The following is a 23,399-nucleotide window of genomic DNA, read 5'->3' on the forward strand; positions in this document are numbered from 1 at the left end:
AAAAATATCTTTAAAAAAAAAATAAATTAAAAAATAAAATAAAATACTTTATAGCAGAGAAGTATTCCTAAAATTAATGTGTATTTTCCAAGCGAGTATTTATTTACTTTTATTTCAACTAAAGGAAACCTTGTGTCGGCACAGCTCTTTGGGAATTTTGGTTTGAACTGACTGCAAATCAGTCAGTAGTCACTGTCTAATACCTGCTTTACCCAAGTATTGTTTTTCAGCACTATTTTTATAGTTTCTTATGATATTCTAAAAAATAATTTAGTCAGACTTTTTTTTCTAGTTCACACTAAATAACTAATGTTTCCTTAACCTTTCCATGCCTTCTCCTCTTTCTTATCCAATATAAATATAAAGAAAATTCCTTTTTGTAAATAAGATGGTTCCTTGAGTTTTGGTAAAATTGAATTATCTGAAATCCGGTTGTTTAAGTATTAATAGTATTCAATTAAATACTGAAGAAGCTTCAGGTATGAATTTTAGTTCAGTGTTCCTCAGGGAGCTCAGTCCCAGAAGTAACTGCATCAAAGTCATGTTATTAAGTTTCTACAATTTACGCTTCATGTCCCAAGTTAATATTGACAATAAAAATTGTAAGTATCATGTACATATTAATGTATAGAGTGACTTGTTTTTAAAGTGAGCTTTGCAGCTCATTACCTGCCTGATTATAAGTTACTATACCAGTACTTTAATAATGTGCAGGTTTTCATATTAACTTACTAAATTCCCCGATGATAGAAATGTGTATGTATGTATCATTCATACCATGACTTATTTCATATCCATTCTTTCAGTGACATTAGTTCAGGGCAATACTACGTAGGCAAATTTAGTATATTCTAATAATGGAGTGGTGGACAGGAACAAAAATGTCTTCTCTTAGGTATCCTCAATTCCTCTTGGGACAGACTGACAATAAGCAAGGGAAAAATAATAACTATCACTTAACAAGTATGTGTGCTATGTGACAGTTACCATCTTAAGTGAGCTGCATGCCTTTGAGGAAAAATATCAGTAAAATGTAATGGGGCAGAAGGTGTTGGGCATTTTAGTATAGGGTTGTTTCAGGGTTGGGCTTTCTGATGAAATGACATTTTAGTTGAAATTTGAGGTGAGAGACATGAGTTTGGAAAGAAAGAATGCACAGCCCTAATCAGTGTTTTTTTTTTTTTTTTTTTTTAAAGATTTTATTTATTTATTCATGAGAGACAGAGAGAGAGACAGAGGCAGAGGGAGAAGCAGGCTCCCCGCGGAGTAGGGAGCCCGATGCGGGACTCGATCCCAGGACCCTGGGATCATGACCTGAGCCGAAGGCAGACGCTTAACCGACTGAGCCACCCAGGCATCCCGCCCTAATCAGTGTTTTTAAAGAAAACTTCAAAAGAAACAGAAGTGATCTTTAAAAATATAATAGAAGAAAACATACCTGAGGCTAACAGTGATGTAAACATGTAAATCAAAGAGGTTGCCTGTTAGCAGGTGAAATTAATGAACATAGATAATCACATAACGTAAAATTCTTCTCAAGGGAAGAAAGAGTGTATTGCATACCTGCTGAAAAAAGTTAAGTGACCTTTGAATGAGGAAAATCGAGCTGGTCTCCTTCATTCGGTCAGTCGTAAGTCTGTATTGAACAGCTCCACACCGAACACCATTGTAAGCAAGACAGCCACGTTCCCTCCTCTCGCAAAGCAGAGAGAATGAGCAATAAACAAACAAACTAATAAGTGAGATCATTTTAGATAACATTAAGTGCCGAGGCAGTGTGATAGTGTAGTATGATAGCTGGGCATGCAGGGAGAAATCTGAATGTTAAAAAGGAGGCAGGCATGAAAACCTGGGGGTGAGCCTATCTTCAGTAGAGGGGACAGCAAATGCACAGGCCCCGGAATGGGACCAAGCCTGGCCTGTTCCAAGAATAAAAAGACCCGTGAAGTGTCAGGTGTGGTAGAGATGAGGGCAGGGAAGTTGATGGGGACTGTATCATGTAGGGTCGTGAGTTTGATCCCGAGTGCTGTGGCAAACCACTGGATGATATTGAAGAAGGTCTGCACATTCACACTAAGCTGGAATTTCCGTTCTATCCATGTATGACTTCTCACAGAAACCTTTTTCTGGAACACAGGCTCACGATCTAAATGACACCCAAGATTGGAAATTGCTTATCCGTGTTGAGTCCAACTTTGTGACTTATAATTTCTTTCTTCTCAGGGCAAAAAAAAATGTTAAGAACTTACAGGCATGTGTGTGCATCTGTTTGAAAGAGAGGAGGTGATGTGAATAGGGATTTGAAACCGTGTGGTGATATCCTAAAACAAACCGTGCCTCTAGAAAGGGAAGTTGTGCTAATTACAAAGCCTGAGGGGACACCACTGAGCTTTGCAATAGCCACACTCTAATTTCCTCACCAGTGACTGAGTGCTGATGGCGCCCTGGGTGTTGTGTTATGCTTTTGCCATTCATGACTTCCTGTGGTTGGAGCCAGAGACTTGCCTCTTGTCACACAACTGGTCAGCAGAAGCCAGTGTGGAAGCCCAGATGGTTGGATCCCATTTACTATTTCTAACCAAACAATACTATAAAAATAAAAATGGAGGAAAAAAAGGTGATCTGTAAAATTACAGCAACATGTCATTGTAGATCTAGATAAATCTTATTCCAGTGAGAGGAGAATAGCATCACCCATTTAACATTTTCAAGATGAAGCTTAAATGTCAAGTTGAATATCAGCTCTATTTTCTAACATAAAGTTGACTTTCCTTTTGTGCAGCCTACCTTCACATAATCTTACTTGCTAAGTGTTTGTGGAGACTTGAGATCAATAATGTTTATTAGGTCTTCAGTTAGGATTGCTCTTATTATTGTTCATATTATTGCCATCTCTGTGTATAATGTTAATCTTACTGAAGTAATCAGCTACCTCCAGATGATCTACTTGGCCTGACAGCATCCTAGAAATCACTTGACTTGTCAAAGTCAGAGCTTCTTCAGGAATGTCAAAAGGTTCAGATAGAAGGATGCTGAAAATTTATGCTCACAGATGACTGTTTCATAGCCAAGTGGGAACATGTTTCATTTACCTCACTCCTTCACCAAATTGGGGTCATTATTTCTATACAAGTAGGAAACTACTCTTGTTCTCTCAGTTGCAAGGGTAACAAGATGGTTGATTTTTTTTCTTAATGATACATACTAAATTGACCAAGTTATACAAAGTTTCACATTTTTAATCAAGCTGAAAAAATGTGCTTGAATTCAAAATACACAGGATTTGTAATTACTTGCCAAGATAGAGAATCTCTATTCACCTTAAAACTTTAGTTTGTTTTATAGCTTATAATCTTTTGGAACTCTGAATTATATCCTATTCATTCACACTTCCTTCTTGAATTTTAGCCCTGTTTTTCCTGGAGGATATATCTCTAAAGAAGTTTGATGAGACAGTTCCTTTTATGGAGATTTTCTTTTTTCTTCCAGTGATTTTTTTTTTCCAGATCATAAGTTACATGTTTATGGTAAAAGATTGAAATTATTCAAAGATGTATACATAGAATGTGAAAGTTTCTCTTCATCTAGCCCCCAGAAGTTAACCGTTCGCAGTGCCCTTAGAAGGTCTTCTTGGGTCCAGCTAACCATTCAGACTCACAGGACTCCCATAGGCCATCCTGAGCATTTTGAGTGACCTGAGAAAGGTGTAAGCAGATAGCTCTGCTTGCCAGCAGAATACCTACAGGGACATGCTGAGTTATAAGAGTCACCTCACTCAGGGAAGCCTAGAGCTACGGCCTCCCGCCAAAGAGCTATCACTTCCCCAGTCTTCCAACACTTTATCCATTTATCAAGTGATTGATCATTTTGCCAAGAGCAGTGGTCCTAGTAAACAAAGTTGGCATACCACCTAACTGGATTTTCAGAATCCTCTTCATGGGTAGTTTCTAGGTTCTTGCTGTTGTGACTACCTCTCTGTGCACATTCTCTTTTTTGAGAAAGAGAGAGCTGGGTGGCAGGGGTGGTGGTGGGGGCAGAGGAAGAGGGAGAGAGAGAGAGAATCTCAAGTAGGCTCCGTGCCCAGCACAAGCCCGACACGGGGCTCGATCTTACAACCCTGAGATCATGACCTGAGCCAAGATCAAGAGTCCGACGCTTAACTGACTGAGCCACCCAGGCGCCTCCTATGTGCACATTCTTAAAGATACCTACCTGACTTCTGATTCACACATGCATACTTGCCCTGTGAAGCGATTTGGTAATTGCTCAACTGTCTTTAAAGACGAATTTACAAAAAATCAAGATTAGGAAAAGAACACACAGTAATTGGGGAGACTGAGAGACCCAGGGCCTTGCCTCTGGTAGTGACAAGGTTTTAAGAATTCCTTACCCATCGGGGCGCCTGGGTGGCTCAGTCGGTTGAGCGGCTGCCTTCGGCTCAGGTCATGATCCCAGGGTCCTGGGATTGAGCCCCGCGTCAGACTCCCTGCTCATCTGGGAGCCTGCTTCTCCCTCTCCCACTCTCCCTGCTTGTGTTCCCTCTCTCGCTGTGTCTCTCTCTGTCAAAAAAAAAAAAAAAAAAAAAAAAAATTCCTTACCCATCATTCAGCTAAATCTTCTAATTTCCCTGTTTACTTACCTTTATTTGCTTAATTATATACTGTATACTATAATGTCTCCTTCAGGAGAATGAGGTCAACTGAAGACCCTTCAAGGATACTTCATATACACTTGGGTGGTGAACCAATTAAAACAAGGAGGGGTTGTTGATTATTAGCTATAATGTATGTCTGTGAAGAAAACTGAAGAAATTTAGGGTTATTACACACAAAACAACTTAGTGAATTGAAAGGTCAAGGAGCCACTAGATCCCATGAAATGCAGGCGTGGGCATTGAGGGCAGGGGTAAAGCAGAAACCAAAGAAAAATTTAGTCCATTGCTTTTGTACAGTGACAAATTTCAGAATAAAAAAAGGAAACAAAATTCTTTGTCCTGTATAATACTAAAGAAGAATAGATTGGCTGCAGGTGATCTTGGATCATAACGGGAACATTTGCTCATTCTATTTTCAGATTCATTGTCTGAGGAGGCTGAGCCCTCGTTGGAGGTGCTGCATTATTCAAGGTTTTTTAAATTGTTGTTTTATTTTTATTTATTCATTTTCCTTAATCTTAGCAGTTTCTTCTGGATTCTAAATAGGTTTCCCTTTTGTCTTGAATTAATTTGTCCTCTTGATATACTGACATGTATTGTGCAAGATAATAGCTCCTTCTGGCTTTCTTTCTCTGCTCCCCTTCATTGACCTTGTATGGAATCTTAATCAAATTAAACCCTGTGTTTTCAGATTCCACATCTGTAAAATGATAATGCCACAGCTAGTTTGTAAAAGCCTGTGAAAGCCTCAGATAAAATATGTTACTGAAAGTGACTATGAAGTAATATGCAGCATCTGCTAGAGAGCATGTCTTTGAAATTTTATCATGCAGATCATTTCTGCAGTGCTTTTTATCTGTATGAAAAACTTTTTACTCTATTAAAATCAGTAGTATAATCCCTTTAAACATCAGTCAAGTTAAATGCTCAGAAACAAATGTTCTCTTTTCGCCACAGAAAAGGCAGAGTTACTGTTAATGTCTAGTGTCCATGAAGTTTACCTGTGGATCCACGTCATAGTCTGAGAGTCCATCAAAACAAAACATAGCTCATCAAGAAGCTGAAAAGAAAGACTATTTGAAAACCATGTTCCCTCTCAACCATTAGAAAGAATAGTGAAGACATAGTGCCCCTGCCCCCTGCTTTCTGGATGAGTGGTCTAGTGGGCTCTGAACGTATTTAATGAAGTAGTAGGACACAGGGCTGGAAGATGAGAAGGTCATTGAGAGCTGCTCCTTCTAGGAGGTTCAGAGATGCCAAACTCTGATTCTTAGAGGACTTTATTTTAATACATTTAATAAGGAGCCCTCCCTTCCAAGTGCCAGAGCTTAGTGGGCACCTCACCTCTCAGGAGAACTCTCTCACACTGAGAACAGTGAGGCATTGGAATCCATCATCAAGGGCCCTTTTATAATCTTGGCCAAGAGCGATTCTGCAACAGGTGTGTGTTAGTCTGCCTAGAGTCCAGAGGACGAACCGTGGAAATGGGCTATGTTATGTATTAAAATGTACCATCCAAATAAATGCTAAGGGAACTTTTAATGCCTGTGTGTGGTGAGAGCATAAATCACGTGGAACATGACATGTGCCTGTCTGCATTATAACTGAGTTATCACAGTGAGTCTCTTAGAGTCCCTGAGTGTCAAACAGGAGATCAGCCTCCATCGGCTGCATCCCCAGTGGGGCTCCCTTCTCCCTACAGAGCTCAGGGAGAAAAGTATTTTCAGAGCCTTCGAGTAAAACATGAAAGATTGCTGTGTTAGAGCAACTGTTCTATCTCATGTCTGGCAGTCTCCGGGTACCCAGTAAATACCAATGGGAGGGGAAAAAAAGCGATTAGGCAAGAGGTGATTTAATTTGTATATGGACTTTCAGTTTGTGCTGATAGAACCATTTCTCACCTTCTTTATTTTCCAAGTAATTACCCCAAAGCTGCACCAAAAAAAAAAAAAAAAAGGAAAGAAAAGAAACTGGCTATTGGCCTTGGATTTGTTTTGGACAGCTATTTACCATCCATCACTGAAATGTATTCTCAACAGTTTTATAACCAGCATTCCACATTTAATATAAAAATTGCAAATCCACTCACCACCCAAATTATAATGCTACCAACCATAGCCACAGGGAGCATCCGGTAAGCCTTAGATAAATTCACCTGCACCAAGCCCTCACCCCCCTTGAATTTTTAAATAGCAGACAGCTTTGGAGGCAAAAATAGAACGCTGCCTGCCAGCTTCCTGACCTAGTATGTTATGAGAGACCCAGGTATCTCTCTGTATGGTTTCCATCACACCATTCTCCACCCGATAGATAAACAGTATTTAAATCACTGCTTTCAAGGGCAAGGGGAGCTGGGAGCAAAAGGCATCAGAATTTGCTGGGAATCTTTTCCAGGATACGTGGGCACCGGTGCCACACTAGGAAATTCTGATTCAGTAAATCTGATTTGGGGCCTAAGAGTGTGTAGTTAAGGACCAAATTCCCCAAATGATGCTCTCCGGGCCACTGGTTAATACGCTGCCTGTCATTTCTTTTGCATCCACCTTGGGAGCATTAGTTGATTTTTCATTATTATAGGTCACCAGTTCTAAAAAGTAATTTCCAGGGACCAATAATCTTGTCAAAGTTAATGACAGGCGAGTTTAAGCCTAGACAGTGAGAGCATGTTGATTGTTTCTTTGACCACCCAAAACTCTGAAGCATAGAGTAGCTAGCAGGCTTTCTTCTTCAGCCAGCAAGGAGACTTCTCTAGCAGGGTGTTGGACCCGTTTGCACACTACGAAACATAAGTACACCATGGCGCCTTAAAGATTTGAGTACTCCGCGGTTTCTCATTTTAGAAATGAGGACTCAAATGCCCAGAGTTGTGTTGAAAGTCACACCAAGACTTGGGGTGTAGGCAAGGTTCATGTCTCCTGATTCCTAGACCCTTCTTTGTTTTGAGTCTTCTTCTCCGTGACCATGTTCATTCAAGAAGAGGGAGTTTTCAGAGTGCCCCAGATGAGACCAAAGAGAAGAACATCTCTTCTCCGCAAAAATCTGTTACATAAGCAAGTCCCCACGGATAACTAGAAACTGGGTTTCTTCTGTGAAATGTTATGACAGTGACAGGTTCCTGCCATGCCTCAGTCCCTGAAAGAGGCAAGTAATGTCATAATAAGAGATGGAAAATGCAAGCATTTGAGTTAGTCCAACTGTATAATTATTCTTAAACATGCAATATTAAGTTTTCACAGATCTGAAACATTTCTCACTTTCAAAATGTTGCGGCACATATGAATGTCCTCAAATCTGTCTTCCTGGCTCATGCCTAAATAAGATTGACACTGGCTTTGGGAGGAGTGAGATTTTATGCAGAAAAGTTACAATCCTTATACCGAATATGACCAAGTCAGTGCAGTCTTAACTGTGTCCAGTGATGGTTTTGAACCTAGGATGACGCTGAGTTTTAGCACTTCAGTGACAGCAGGATAGCAGCTCTGTCAGTGGTATGTCCTCATTGTAATTGCTGGTTACTCCACATGGGCCACCAGCAAAGAGTCCTGCCTTACTCCCTCATTCAGCAAATGTGTCAGGAGAGTCACGAATGCACCCGGCTCTGGGCGAGGCACGTAGCAGGTATTCATAAATGCTGGGGGTGTGCTTGTTATCATAGCAAGGCTCTAAAGGTAGCTCATTGCTCCTTTAGTAATCCCCCTAGATTGTTCTGAAGAGTTGCTCTTTCATGCCTCTAACAGAACTTGGAAGATAATTGCTTATTTGTTTGTGAGTATATTTCTCAGTGATAGCTGTTCTTATAAGGCCTTGGAAGCTGCTTATTTTGAGTAGTCAGAAATGCTTCCACCTAGTCAGCTGTGAGAATTATGGCAGCCCTTTGATGAGTTTTCATTATTTGCGTTTCTCAAAAGCTGGAGTGGCTAAAATTTATGGCCACAAACCCTCAGGGTGTGGATGTTTCAAATGCTGTAGGTCATCATGTAGGTGTGTCTACTTGTAAAAGATAGGTTAAAGCTGATTTGACCAATTAGAGTGCCAGATGGCATTTCCCCCCACAGTCTTTAAAAATTGGGTACTACTTAGGTAGCCAAGTGTTACGGGAGTAAGGAAAAAAATGCCTAGTAAATGAGGAATGAAAATAAAATACACTTTTATTAGGTGGTAACAGAAGTCAAATGTTTTTCTTTCATTAGTAAAGATTCCACACTTTATTAGTTTGTTTTCAGTTTTCTTTCAGTGATTTATAATCTAGTTTTAGCAGCTTAATTGTTATAAAATCATAAAAGATAAGCAAGACTTTTTATCACTCATTTAAATTTGTGTATAAGGGCTGCCATTATTTATATCTAAAGGAATAACGATGCCATTTGTCAAAATCTATGCTTGTCTGTTGCCTCCGAGGCCACCTGGACCTAATATAGGGTCTGGCTAACCTAAAAAGTGAACTTGGCCAAGAGAGAAAGGCTTATAATAAAAGCAAGCTTTTCCATTACTTATCATTTGTCTTCTTGATGGCAGCAGACTGGCCAACCTATCTTATTATAATCTAATAAACATTGAAGTCAGGATTTGAGCATGATGGGTCTTTGAAGATAATTGGGCTGTGTCAGTTCACCAGGAATCAGAAAGGGAAAAATCAACTTGGAGATGAAAATTTCACTCTGAGATCATTAAGATCATTAAGAAATATTACAAAGCAACAGAGAATGCTATGTTGCTGATACACATGCATATAGATACATGGCTAGCTAGCGTGATGGATGAATGGATTTCAATGCTTTCATTTTCCTAAAACTGAGATTCACAGATAATTCCGTAAAATGGCTATTAGTTATAAGCAACTACTAATTGTCTTATCTGACTCTGTTGATAATTCTTCATGTAGATCTGTTGTTCAGCCTACAAATTAGAGGCTTGTCGTTCAGAATAAAGTTAATAACTTGGGTTTTTAGGCTCCACAGTCACTGAAGAAGGGAAAGACAAATTTCACTGGAAATGAGTAGGCCTCAAAATTACTGATTTCATTTTTCTAATGGCTTTTATTTCAATATTTTTGTCTTTAGAATATGTTTTATTTACTGAATCACAGAACAAGCTTGTCATAATGTTTCTCTTAGGTCAAAGAAATGTGCTGTTTTATCCTCATTTGTTTCCTGTGTTTTAGTCTGCATAATCACATTTTGTAATTATACAAAGTAGGCCACAGGGCTGTTAAGTTTTCTTCCAGTGTTCTCCAGGCCTACCATGTCTTCCACAAATATCCAATTTATTTGATCTTAGTCATCATTTTTAACTTTAATGTACAATTTTCCCATAAGGTCTCAAATGTCTTTGCATCATTTCCCACTCCTGCTGCAGGGATAATGGCTGTAGCAGGAAGAGATACCATTTTAAGGGATTGCTCATGAATACTGTCCCCATTTGTGTCTGTCCTTTTTCTGTTCTACAACCTCTTTAAAAGTAACATTCTTCATTATTATATTGGGCCCTATTTTCCTTCTACATACCTTGGCCTTTCTTCAAATAAGAATGCTGCGAAGATTTTACAGGAAGTCAGTACACTCCTCAAAGGCAATATAGCCAAGAGAATAGGTAAAACATCTCCATGGTACCTGAAATGCTACTTCCAAGTCCCACATACAGAGATTTTAATCATTGGTACTTGAGTTCTAGAATTTCAGAGCTGAAAGGGAACTTGAATGTCTTCGTTCAACTCCTTCAGGTTTCACAGGTGATAAAACTAGAAACTAGTTTTTATACATTGCTCAAGAATATACCAGCAGCTCCATGCTGAACTGAGACTTGAAATCTGCCCCAAATCCCAGGTTATTAAAAGAAAAAGACATATGGTGTTAATTTAACTGTTCCATTAAATCTGTAAAGAGAATAATCACTTTTTATTGTTTCTATAAAGATGATGTATGCTCATTTATAAAAATTTCACATAATACAGCGAGAAAGCAACAGATCACCCCAAATCATTCTCTAAATATAATTAATGTTACTATTTAATGAACATTATCTTAAGTACTTAAATGAATAGGCATGGATAAAAGGATGGATATGTAAGTTGAGAAAAAGAAATTAAAATAAGAAAAAGAAGAAAGAATGAAATACTTTTAGAACATTAGGTTCATTCTAGATATCCTATCTTTAATTGCTAACATTAAGTTTAATTTTACTTGAAGGTGTCAGAAGTGAAAGAAAATGAAATAAAACTGAAGAAATTGCTGAACTTCAAATAAAATGTTGCTCTACCAGAAGTTATAAGTTCTCTAAAATATATATGACTTTAAGCAAAAGGATTATAAACAAACATAAGAATGTGAGCTGCTAGTTTTCAAATGTGTTTCCATTTTACAAATTATCAGTTGTGTTTCCGTTTTATGAACAATCGATTGACTTGAGCACCTGTTTGGAGGTTCTAGCAGGGGAGCGCAGCTACTCATGTACCCTTGACCAAAGAACAGTCTTCCTCTGTTGGGGAATGTCATCCTCTATGACTGAGTGACCAAGCGGGCAGCTTCCAGGGGGAGGGATGCACGTGGAGTGGTGAGGGAGGAAGGGGACACCTGCCTAGCCAGCCAGGTCAGCTGAATCAACCCTGGTGATCAGTGGGGTGACAGATGTCCCAGCCAGATCACTCTCACATCCATCAGTTGACTGTTGTTACAAAGACAAATTAGCACACTTTAACTCCCGTCTCCCAAATTTTAAAAGTCATTTTATATTATCTTTTTTACATTGTCAAGATATATAGCGTTCACATTCTTTTACACCTTAGCCAAATATATTTCCCTGTTGGTTGTGATTTTAAATAGAGACAATATTTACTTTACCATCATTTCCTCATTCCTGAGATCTTTATATTGTGCTGTGTCTTGGTTGGTTATTTTTGATCATCCAGTACGTTTTGGAAAAGATGCCCTTTGATATGTTTTACTTGCATTCTTATGTGCTTGAGAATGTCTCTCTGTGGCCTGCACACTTGAAAGTCACCTTAGTTAGGTCTAAACTTGTGGGTCACGTTCCCTTTCCCTTAGCACATTTCATTTTGTGTCATTTTCTTTATATACTTTGTGCTCATCTGTTTTGTTTTTTTTTTTTAAGATTTTATTTATTTATTTGTCAGAGAGAGAGCACAAGCTGGGGAAGCAGCAGGCAGAGGGAGAAGCAGGCTCCCCGATGAGCAGGGAGCCCAATGTGGGACTTGATCCCAGGACACTGGGATCATGACCTGAGCCGAAGGCAGACGCTTAACCGACTGAGCCACCCAGGCGTCCCTGTGTTTTCATTATATTTATTCTACTTCTGTTTCTTCTACTGGGGCTTTCATTCCAATTAATTTTTTTTTTTTTTAGTTTTAGCACGTTGGGGGTAGGGAGGGTAAGGGAGGAGTGGGGATGGGAGATGTGGTTGTACTGATTGTTCAGTCAACTTTCTTTATTTTAGAATAGTTTAGATGCTGTTTTTTGCCTTTCAGCATGTCTTGTTAAGTTTTTGCTGAAAGCCAGACATGGTGTATTGGGTAAAAGGGATTGAGGTAGATGGGCCTTTAGTGTGAGGCTCTAGGTTCATGGGCTAGGATGCAGGTGGTGTTTGCAGTTTGCTGTAGCTGCGGTGTCAGAGGCCAGCCTTCCCCCCAGTGTCCTTGGTTGGGTCTCCCCTAGAGAGGAAACCCTTTGGGTTTTCCTAGAGACTTCTTCAGTAGAGCCTGAGGCTTGCCGTTCTTCATCTGTAATCCGTTGTTGTGCAGGAGCCCTCCTGATGTGGTGGTGAGGTGTGGCAGGAGTGGAAGGCCCTGTAGGCCTTTGATCAGGTTTCCTCTTCCAGTGAGCCTGCTGTTGGGCATTCCACTTTCTCTAGGTTAGACAGACTTTTGTTACCCAAGGTATGGTTAGATTCCAGCAAAAGAGTTTCCCTTGAGAGCAGGCCTGGTTATGGAGAACAGAGAGCTTTGGGTGTATTTCAAAATGGTTACTTTTTCTCTCCTGCCAGAAAGTAGCAGACTTTTCTCCCATCTCACAATGAGAACATGGGTGTGGAGGTAAAACTAACAGAAGTATGCAGACCCTACACATACACCGAGCTTGTAACACCAACACCACTCTGCACTGAGCCTCCAGTAACTCACCGATTACAGTTGAAAGTGTTCCTGACTCTCCTGGCTCCAATGTAGGCTTCTGTGTCACTAGGCTGTGATTCTGTCTCCGCCCACTTGTCTCCCCAGTTTGGGGACATCAGTTTGCCCATAACCCCAATTCTCGGATGGATCTAAGAAGAGTTGTTGAGGCTTTCAACAACTAGTCTGTTCAGCCTTTTTCTTGTTGTGAGGGCAAGGATGATGGCTTCCAGGCTTCTAACATACCACATCAGAAACCAGAAGTTCTGTTCCAATAGTTCTATTAGTTCTCACCCACGGCTTCCCCTATTATTAACAACTTACATGAGTATAGTACATGTGTCACAACGAGTGAACTAATACTAATATTGATACATCATTATTAACATCTATATTTTTGAGATTTCTTTAGTTTTTACCTAATGTCCCTTTTTTGTTCCAGAATCCCATCCAGGATACCACAATTGCATTTAGTTATTATGTCTCCTTAGGCTCCTCTTGGCTGTGACAGTTTTGTATACTAACCTTGTTTTGTTTCTCAGATTATTCCATCTTTGGCCTTTGGGAGCTCTTTCAGGAGATGCTTGCATTCCTTCGTAACACCCCATCATGGTGCTCTTGTTTTGGGTACTTCCTTTCAGGCACTACAAGATGCTTCAGGCTCAGCTTACGTATTCCCTGTCCCAATCCTAGAATTAGCCATTTCTCCAAGAGCTGGCTCACTTTTCCACCCTTTTTCCCTTTGTAGTCCTTTTTTTTTTTCAATCTGGGTACCTACTTCTTTGGACTTTTCTTTGGAGATGATTTTTGTGGTTCCTGTAAGACCGTCGGTAACTTCTTGTCTGAGTTCTTCCTGGCTGTCTGGGGCCAGTTTTTCGTGTGGTGTGTGTTCTTTATCTGCCTTTGCTTATGTTTTACTCATCCTCTTCTCACTCCAGTCATAGTTCTAGTTTGAGTTCCTTCTGATTATTTCATCCCCTTTTAAATTTGATTTATTTATTTACTTATTTATTTGGGAGAGCTGGGGGAGGGGCAGAGGGAGAGAGAGAATCTCAAGCAGACTCTGCTCTGAGCACAAAGCCTGACATGGGACTCAGTCTCACAACCCCGAGATCATGACCTGAGCTGAAAATAAAAGTTGGGTGCTCAACAGACTGAGCCACCCAGATGCCCCTAATTATTTCTCCTTTAAAAAAAAAAAAAAGGTTTTATTTATTTATTTGAGAGAGAGAGAGAGAGCACAAGTGGTGGGGGAGGGTGGTGCAGGGCAGAGGGAGAAGCAGACTTTCCACTGAGCAGGGAGCCTGATGCGGGGCTTGATCCCGGGACCCTGGGATCATGACCTGAGCCAAAGGCAGACCCTTAACTGACTGAGCCACCCAGGCACCCCTTATTTCTCATCTTTAAGTGAAGTGGACTAATTATTAAGGGAAACACTGGTGTATCACGAGGGCAAAGAGGGGACAAATATTGGGGATGATGAAGACAGCAACCTACTACTTACCGAAACTGCCTGAAATTTTTCTGAATTTCTTTCCACCAGTTTTTTCCTTTGCTTCGAGACACTTGTTCTCTTATTTTCTGGTGTTCACGAGGGCTGTGGGGTCACTGGAGGGTCAAATGCTTGCCCTCAGACCTTTTTTTCCCTCCAACACTATGAGCTTCTCCAGGTTCTTCCCCCCACAGCCCCTACTCACCTTCCTCCTTGCTGCAGGTCTCCCCCGCCTTTTCCTTGTCCCTAGATTTAGCCTCTAATCCCAGTGTAGTGGAATGCCTGAGAGTTTGGATGTTTGCTCTGGTAGATCACTCATGGTGCCCGCGGTCTGGAGATGAGGTAAGGAAGGCCCTCGGCAGCCCCACAGTGCTTTCCCTGGGTGCCGCCTGGCCTGCGGTGCGGGGCTGTGGCAGTTTACTAGTTTGGAGAGAGCGTTTCCTTTTCATCTCTTCTGTTTCTGGTGGTGCTTTTGAAGGAGATGAACTCCACCATCTTTAACCAGAACTGTTTCCTTACATTTTACTGTTTGTAGAAAGATTATTTTTGTTTGAATCGTATTTTCAACATGAGACACTCTGTGAAAGTTATAAGGGGAAAATGAAATCTTATAGAAAGAAAATTATTTTTCCCTTGTTACCGAATCCCAGTATATTGATAATTTGTATATGAGTCAGAACTGTTTATCTGAGTCCCTCTAGAATTTAGTTATTGTAAGGAATATAGGACTTAAGGAACTGTGATTTTTAGAAATGTAGGCCACTGTATTTCCTTTGTCACAGGTTACAAAGGAAATCAGAGGAGTCTCTCCTCTACCTACAGATTGCCATTCACTGTTCCTGACAACATTTCTCATGGAAATCAAATCTAGACCATCTGCTAGATTAAAAAATGAGGCAATAAAAATGAAAATTTATGAATATAAAGAACTTGAGAAGAAATGAAAATGTTCAGATAATATATCTTATTTAAAAATTTCTGTTTAACATGAGAAACCAAGCAAGCAAACAAAAGATGTTGATATATGTTGGACATGAGTGGAAAAGTCAGGGACAGTTTGGAATCTCCCCCTTAGCCCTTTCCTGTATTCTTAATTTGTTGGAAATACTACTTTTCAGACAACAACACTTTCAGCACAATGGAAGAGTTTCTCTTTTTTGTTTGTTTCTTTTTTGTCCATTTCTTTGTTTGCTTATTTTGGCTCTCCAGGTACTTTATCCTGATCAATGGCTCTGTTGATCTTGGTAAATTATCCTTTTTAAAAATTATCTGGACCATTTAATTAATTCACAATCCAGAAATGAAACCTACAGAGGATTGCTTTTGCTGTCTGTTTTAAAATAAATGAGGCAGTGACTTTGTACTTGTAGAGAGAAGTTTAGGCCTCTTCTCTATTTTAGGTTTCTAAACTCTTCTAAGGATTTTTGTAATAGTACTGTTTTGAGAACAAAGTAGTAATTGCTGTCCTCTTTCCCTAGTCCAAGTAAAGACAATGGTAGTCTTTTTCCCTTCTGGAGGATGGGCTGACTCAGATGGCCATGACTATATGTTCTGTGTCAACAACAGCTGTTGGTCCCCAAATGGCCTCCTGCACCATCTACCATGTGTTCCCAACTCTTTGGCCATTTCATTGTCATATATATTTTAAATAAGATATTTCTAGTTTAGTATTATTTTGGGATACTTTAAGAGAAATATTCTTTTGAAGGAATATTGGTTTGATATAGCCAACTGACAGTCCATCAAATGAGAATACCTATGCTTGGCAGGTAAAGCAGATGGAAATGTATCTTTGCCCTAGAGGTCGCTTAAAAATGTCAAAGTTTTATGCAGGGTTTAACCAGATGAAATTGCTGATATTCACCCATTTTTAACTTACAAAATTGGCAATTTCGTCTCATTTAGCCCAAGAGCTTATAGATAGCAAGGGCTAAAAAGCACTGTTAAGATTTCTCTAAAAAGGAGAAATGGAGGTCGTTTTCGTTCTATCAGGAGGAAGAGAGTTGGAGAGCTGTTTCTGATGTAAATATAATTACTTTAATGAGGGAGGTATTTTTTTCAATATTTTGTCTCACAGCCTTGCCTTTCTACTTTAGTTTGCTTGTGTCCCGGCCCCACCAATAGCACTTGGACCCAGGACTGTGCCTTCCTATCAAGAATGACACTGGAACTTCTGCTTCTGTTCATTTGCTTCCTCTCTTCATCACTTCAACTACGTATAAGGATAGCCACCATTATTCCTGCTTTTTATTGAGAGGAGTAAGCTGATAGGGTCCCACTAATCTTATATGTCCCAGGATGGACTGCCGGGAGCCTGTCTCCCAACCCAGCCCCTTACCTGTTACTCCCACTGCTGTTGCTCTCCCCTGTCACGTTCCTGTTCCCTTAGTGGGTACCCGTCCTCAGTTAGGTGCCGTTAGCAGCTCTTGGAACCATTGGCCACTGTCTAGCAGCTCTACATCATTCTTCTGGTTTAATATACTTAAAGGAGGGATTACTTTCTTTCATCTGAATCCTGGATCCACGAGGACTTCAAAGGGATTTTTCCATACATTGGGGACCCCCCGCCACAGCATGGTGGTGAAACACTGAGAGTCAGCGCCAATTCCTTGTCTCGACCCAGCCACCCCGTGACTACGAACCTTTCTGAGTCACTTAACTCTGGAACTGTGTTTCCTTGTCTCTAAAGTTAAATGGGTGAATATTACAGTCCTCTGATTATATGCCTGAAAGTTGTTAACAGGTGCCCTTTTCTTCCTAAAATCCGAACAACAGTATTACACATAATTTATACATGTTTATTTCACAGGGTGGATATTAACGGCCCAAAATTTTATCCTCCACCTCCGAATAGAGTATTTGCTGTTGATGACAAGGACATTTAAATGCTTGCTCCCCACCTGGGTCAGCTGCCTGAAGTCCTTTTAGTGCACCATTTCCGATTGAGCGTGCAAATGTGACTGTAAATTTCCCCTGACATCACCTTGTCAGCCATATAAGAAAATGACAAAATAGCCAACTGTGAAAGCATGCCTGCCAAGGTTCCAGCATCACCGCAGTGGGGGGAAACACACTTGTACGAGATAAAATCGGGGCTGGATGAAGCCCCAAACACGAGCCCCGGTATACCTGTCTTCTCTAAGCTTCAACGTATGGGAAGTGTGTGTGCTAGTAAGGCCAGGGCTCCAGAAAAGCCTTTGCTTCTCGGAGCGACATCACCAATCCAGGGATGGAAGAGAGGGGCCAAGGGAAATGGCACAATGCTTTCTTCGTAATGAGCGTATCCCTAGCAAATAAGAACAGTCACTAAGGTCTGTGTGTTGTTACTTCACGGAATCTTCACAGAAACTGGTGAAGTTTAGTACCATTTTCTTCTTTTTCAGCAGAGAATATTTAGGCAGAGAAACACGACTAGTCAGCTAGATAGTGGTCAAGCCAAGATTCAGACTGGGTCTGTGTTAATTTCAGTGCCTGTGGTCTTTCACTTAACCTTGAACTGACCTTAAAGCTCAGAGTCAGCAACAGAATTGGAACCCTGTGAGAGAAGGAGGAGAAGGGGTGCTGCACCCCATCCATCCCAAGTTTTCTCTGCTTTGGTAGAGAGAACACTGGAGCATGAAGGGAGTGAACGTCTGCCCAACTGCAGCTAACTAAAAAAGGGCCATAAAGTCATCAGAGATACCTTGAAGAGAGTAAAAAGGGATAATTACTCTTACAAGAAAAAGAAGATACCTAATAAAAAATGACCAAAACAGTTGAACACTTACCAAAATTACTAACCAGGTGGCCAATGTGCATGTGAAAAGATGCTCAACATCATTAGTCATTAGAAAAATGCAAACTTGAACCACAGTAGAAATTACCGCATACTGACCAGAATTGCTAAGACGAGAAACCACAGCACCAGGTGTTGGTGAGGATTGGAAGCAATTGGATCTCTCAGTCACTGCTGGTGGGAGTGTCAGGTAGTTAAACCACTTTGGAAAACCATTTGATAATTTCAAATACAGCTGAACACTTTCATACCCCAAGACGCAGCATTTTTACTCCTGACACTCTGACCAGCAGAAATCCCTGCATACGTTCATCAGAATGCCTTTGGGGAAACGTTCATAGCAGCACAATGCCTAATGGCCAAAAACTAGAAACTAACCAAAAGCCCAGTAACAAGAGGCTGTTGAACAAATAAATGGTGGAATGTTCACATAATGGAGTAGTATTCTGCCACAGGAATGAGCAAACTATTGCTACACAACAGCAACGTGAATGGATCTCACAAACATGAGGCAGTGTGGTGAAGGCAGGCACAAAGGAGTTCGTGCTGCATGATACCATTTACATAAAGTTCAAAAATAGGCAATGGTGAGCTACACTTGGAAGTCAGGCTAGCGTCAATCTTTGTAGAAGGCAGGAGGGCATGACTGGGAGTGCTTGGGGGGCTTCCTAGGTGCTGGACATGTCCTCTCAGTGGTGGTTACAGTGTGTTGAGATGTTGAAAATTCATCAAGTTGTTCACTTATGGTATGTGCACCTCATGTATATTCTTATACTTTAACACTAAGTTTTGAAAGCATTATGTATATCGATGCTAGTTTTTAATTTTTGATTCCCACTGTGGTTATAAATATTTAAATCAAGAGATTTGCATATGTATAAAATAGGGATTTTGTGGCATATTGTGACCTATATTGTGGAAGAAATGTTGTTAATTTTTTCTTGATAATTCTTCATTGGCTTCTCGATTTGTCTGAACCCGACAAGGTGAGGAAGGCAGGAAGTAGTGAATTTCATCAACACCAGCAATTATTGCTGCTTAGCATTCATTCAACCAGGGCAGCACTGGCTGGTCAGGTTCTCACCAGATTATAGAGTTCTTTCTGGCCTCCCAGTCTATAATAAAACTTATCTTTTTATTACGATTTTAATACCTCCAAGAAGAGAAACACAAAGAAAATAACTGAAATCCCAAGACCTGACTAAAAACAAATTCTGAACCTTTATTCTCTAAGGAACGAGGTGAAAAGATTCAAAGAGAGGTCTTCTTTTCACACAGGAATTCTTCATTTGTAACAGTAGCTATAAAAAGGCAATATGGAATGTTTAAAGAACCTGAACAATGGCCTCAGAACTATTTTACAAAATGTTCAGATAGTGTGCAAGTTTTCGAATTCTTACCTCAGCACAAAAATTAATTGAATTCTAGTGTAAGGAGGGGACTAAAAGAAGAACAAACTTGTGTTTTAACAAAGAAAACTTCTGAAACACCATCTGGCAGAGTCTAATATGTTGCCTGAGACAAAATACCGAGACTCAAAGCTGTTTTTCCTTTGCGTTCCCGTGCCGCCTGCTCATTTGACCATTGTGGAATCTTGCCCTTGTTCAAGGTCACGCAGTCGGTTGGTGACAAAGCAAGGGAGGACCTGCCATCTTTAAACTCCCAGCCTCTTCCTCTTTTCACCCCATGATAGCAACTCCAGATAATAGATTAATAAACGCCTAAGGATCATCGGTGTGATATTAATACATCTCTTATAAAATATCTATTTCAGCTTGCTCCCCTTGAGTTCCCTCCAAAGAAACTATTTGGAAACAAGGATGAACGTGTGATTGCTGAGAGGCGGAGTCACTTAGAGGTAACGGATTTAAGCTTTTCTTTCTCCGGATAGAAATTGTGCCATCTGATTGACCAGTGAGAATTGTTCCTGTTAGAAACACCACGGCTCTTGTTCATGGGTGTGAAGGTGCTGCTTCATTAACACCGGAGGTGGTGGCGGTGTAGATGAGAAAGTGACGGTATCAGTCTACTTGAAATGTAAGCCCTTATCCCCCTCTGGTCTAATAGAATGTTTTTCTGGCTTGGAAGGAGATAACATTTATCCTAAGGGTTAGGAAGCAGGCTGTGGGTGAGAACTAACTATTCACAGAGACAGATGGTCTGTAATACAGAATGAGGTACAAAAGCTTGCTGCAAAAAAACTTGCATTAATTAACTGAAGATACAGAGTATTGCACCATTGTTACTTTTTTGAGAGGGCTGGAAGCAAAAAGACACATACCTATTTTAGTCACAGTTAGGTTTTATTTGGCTTATTTTAATTTCATCTTCTGAGCCGGCTACATATAGAACTTTGGTTCAACACAACTGTTGTTTTTCCGAGGGTCTCACTGCCAGTGGGCATTGTTGACTGCTTTATATGGTTTGTATTTCTTTTCAAGGTAGAGTTGCTTGTTTGGTTGGAATCTGATGCTAATGAGGCTGAGTCTTTGTGCTAAGGCACAGTCACCCGTGTCCTGGGTGGTATCTCTTGCTACCAAAGTAGGCAGGATAAAATTACAAATAGCTGACTGCAGTCTCCTGTCAGCAAGCTTGCATGGGGCCTCTTAAAGTCCGCTTTGCTACTTCTTTAAGAAGAAGAATAAGACCTATTGCAAGTGAAATCAAGTAAGAGAAGGCCCAAGAGAGCCCCTTCTGAATGGTAAAGTGCTACATAAAAATTCGGTATTATTCTCGTTCCTCCTGACAGCCAGTGTGACTTAGTGCCAGGGAACCAAGGATTAGGGAGACATCCAGAGGCTGGGGGGTCCAGTGAGAGCAAAAGAGGCGGAGAAGTGGAAAAGAGAGAAAGATTGTGGTCCACGAGGGGCAGTTGAGAGTTTTGAGATCCTCATCTAGAACTGCTGTGAAGAAAGAAGAGTTTCAGGGGTAGCCATGCTTCCTGGCCTTGAGTTCAAATGTGAGAGTGACGTGTTTGAAGAGGTCCTGGATCTATGAAGCCTGAGCCCTGGATGAGTCATGGCAGGTTTCTGAAAAGCATTCTATGAGTTGCCATGACCCTGAGACCCAACTGAAGAACTTGCCTTCATGGGAGAGATTAGCATGGTGAGCCTGCTCGATTAAGTTCTCTTAAAAGTCTGATCGTATCATACAAAAACTGTAAAAATAATGATAGAACTGGGGATGGTTTTTTTACCTAACCTTTACCTGCCTCAGTCATGTAGACTTGTCTTTAATGGGAACGTGGAAGATGATAGGCTATAAAAACAAGTGTATAAACCAACAGGAAATAGACTGTTGTCATCCCTAGCTTCTCGGGGCTCCAGTTAAAGTCAAATGGCGCCCGGCTGTGCCACAGCAGATTGGCGTCCTGTGTGCTGTGCATTTGTAGCTCCGCCCTTGGTGACTCTTCTCTTTCCATTCAAGCTTCCAGGGTCAGAGCCCAGCTCAGGGTCCTCTTTCGTTCCGGTATTTAGATGGGCCCATGTTTGTTCTTTCAGTCTCTCCTCCCTAATCACTTAGCCCTACTAAAGCCATCAACAGAGTTGATGAAGAGAGTTCTGTGTTAACGTCTCTGCCTATACAAGGACCCCTTCCATCGCCGTGACTGTTATTTACCTGTGGCGTTAGCCTTTAAAGAATGGATCCCACACCTCGTGGAAACAGACACTGACGTTTTAAATTAAATGTATTTCTCCTAATGTTGAATCTTAGAATATCATGTCCTTTTCAAGAGCGAGTGTAATTTAATTTTACTTTAATGGAAAATTAATCTGAGATTCTTGAGTTAATTTCCCACGACTATTGTGACTTTATTTTTTTAATCTAACATCAGAAGTCACCATTTGATTTAGTGTATTTTCATGTGAAAATTAACATAATTACTTTCCCTGAGTTTCCTGTTCGATTTAATTCAATATACATTTATGTAATTCCTAATACATGCTGGAGACAGTACTAGGTATTATACAGAATATAAAGAGAAATGAGACCTTTCTTTCCCTCTAAGAGCATATATTTAAATTTCCTATATGAAACTTTACCTAGAGATAAAACTAAATACATAAACATATCCAGAAAAAATGGCTTTCAGTAGACCACATTTGAGCTAGTACACACTAGTATACATAGTGTTTGCTCAAAGGGAATTGTCTGACAATTTTTTTTTTTTGGTGGGAATTTTATCAATATTCTTTTTTTTTTTATTTTTTTATTGTTATGTTAATCACCATACATTACATCATTAGTTTTAGATGTAGTGTTCCATGATTCATTGTTCATGCATAACACCCAGTGCTCCATGCAGAACGTGCCCTTTTTAATACCCATCACCAGCCTAACACATCCTCCCACCCCCTTCCCCTCTAGAACCCCCAGTTTGTTTCTCAGAGTCCATTGTCTCTCATGGTTCGTCTCCCCCTCCGATTTCCCCCCTTCATTCTTTCTCTCCTGCTATCTTCTTTTTTTTTTTCTTAACATATATTGCATTATTTGTTTCAGAGGTACAGATCTGAGATTCAACAGTCTTGCACAATTCACACCCCTCACCATAGCACATACCTTCCCCAATGTCTGTCACCCAGCCACCCCATCCCTCCCACCCCCCACCACTCCAGCAACCTTCAGTTTGTTTCCTGAGATTAAGAATTCCTCATATCAGTGAGACCATATGATACTTGTCTTTCTCTGTTTGACTTACTTCGCTCAACATAATACCCTCCAGTTCTATCCACGTCGTTGCAAATGGCAAGATCTCATTCCTTTTGATGGCTGCATAATATTCCATTGTATATATATACCACATCTTCTTTATCCACTCATCTGTCGATGGACATCTTGGCTCTTTCCACAGTTTGGCTATTGTGGACATTGCTGCTATAAACACCCTACATTTGTATCTTTGGGGTAAATACCCAGTAGTGCAGTTGCTGGATCGTACGGTAGCTCTATTTTCAACTTTTTGAGGAACCTCCATACTGTTTTCCAGAGTGGCTGCACCAGCTTGCATTCCCACCAACAGTGTAGGAGGGTTCCCCTTTCTCCGCATCCCCGCCAACATCTGTCATTTCCTGACTTGTTAATTTTAGCCATTCTGACTGGTGTGAGGTGCTATCTCATTGAGGTTTTGATTTGGATTTCCCTGATGCCGAGCGATGTTGAGCACTTTTTCATGTGTCTGTTGGCCATTTGGATGTCTTCTTTGGAAAAATGTCTGTTCATGTCTTCTGCCCATTTCTTGATTAGATTCTTTGTTCTTTGGGTGTTGAGTTTGATAAGTTCTTTATAGATTTTGGATACTAGCCCTTTATCTGATATGTCATTTGCAAATATCTTCTCCCATTCTGTCGGTTGTCTTTTG

The 23,399-nt window shown here is 40.4% G+C and overlaps 1 protein-coding gene across 3 annotated transcripts in view; it reads left to right on the plus strand.

Annotated features, from left to right (window-relative positions):
• KIF16B (kinesin family member 16B) overlaps positions 1 to 23,399 on the plus strand; it is a 297,963-nt gene that overhangs the window by 236,852 nt on the left and 37,712 nt on the right. For all 3 annotated transcript variants that reach the window (XM_078056901.1, XM_078056903.1, XM_078056902.1), the window contains one exon: positions 19,815 to 19,898. In XM_078056901.1, coding sequence (XP_077913027.1) covers positions 19,815 to 19,898 — 84 coding nt within the window. The remainder of the gene's footprint in view (positions 1 to 19,814; positions 19,899 to 23,399) is intronic.

This window comes from Halichoerus grypus, chromosome 10 (genome assembly GCF_964656455.1).
Source record: "Halichoerus grypus chromosome 10, mHalGry1.hap1.1, whole genome shotgun sequence".
Taxonomy (NCBI): domain Eukaryota; kingdom Metazoa; phylum Chordata; class Mammalia; order Carnivora; family Phocidae; genus Halichoerus; species Halichoerus grypus.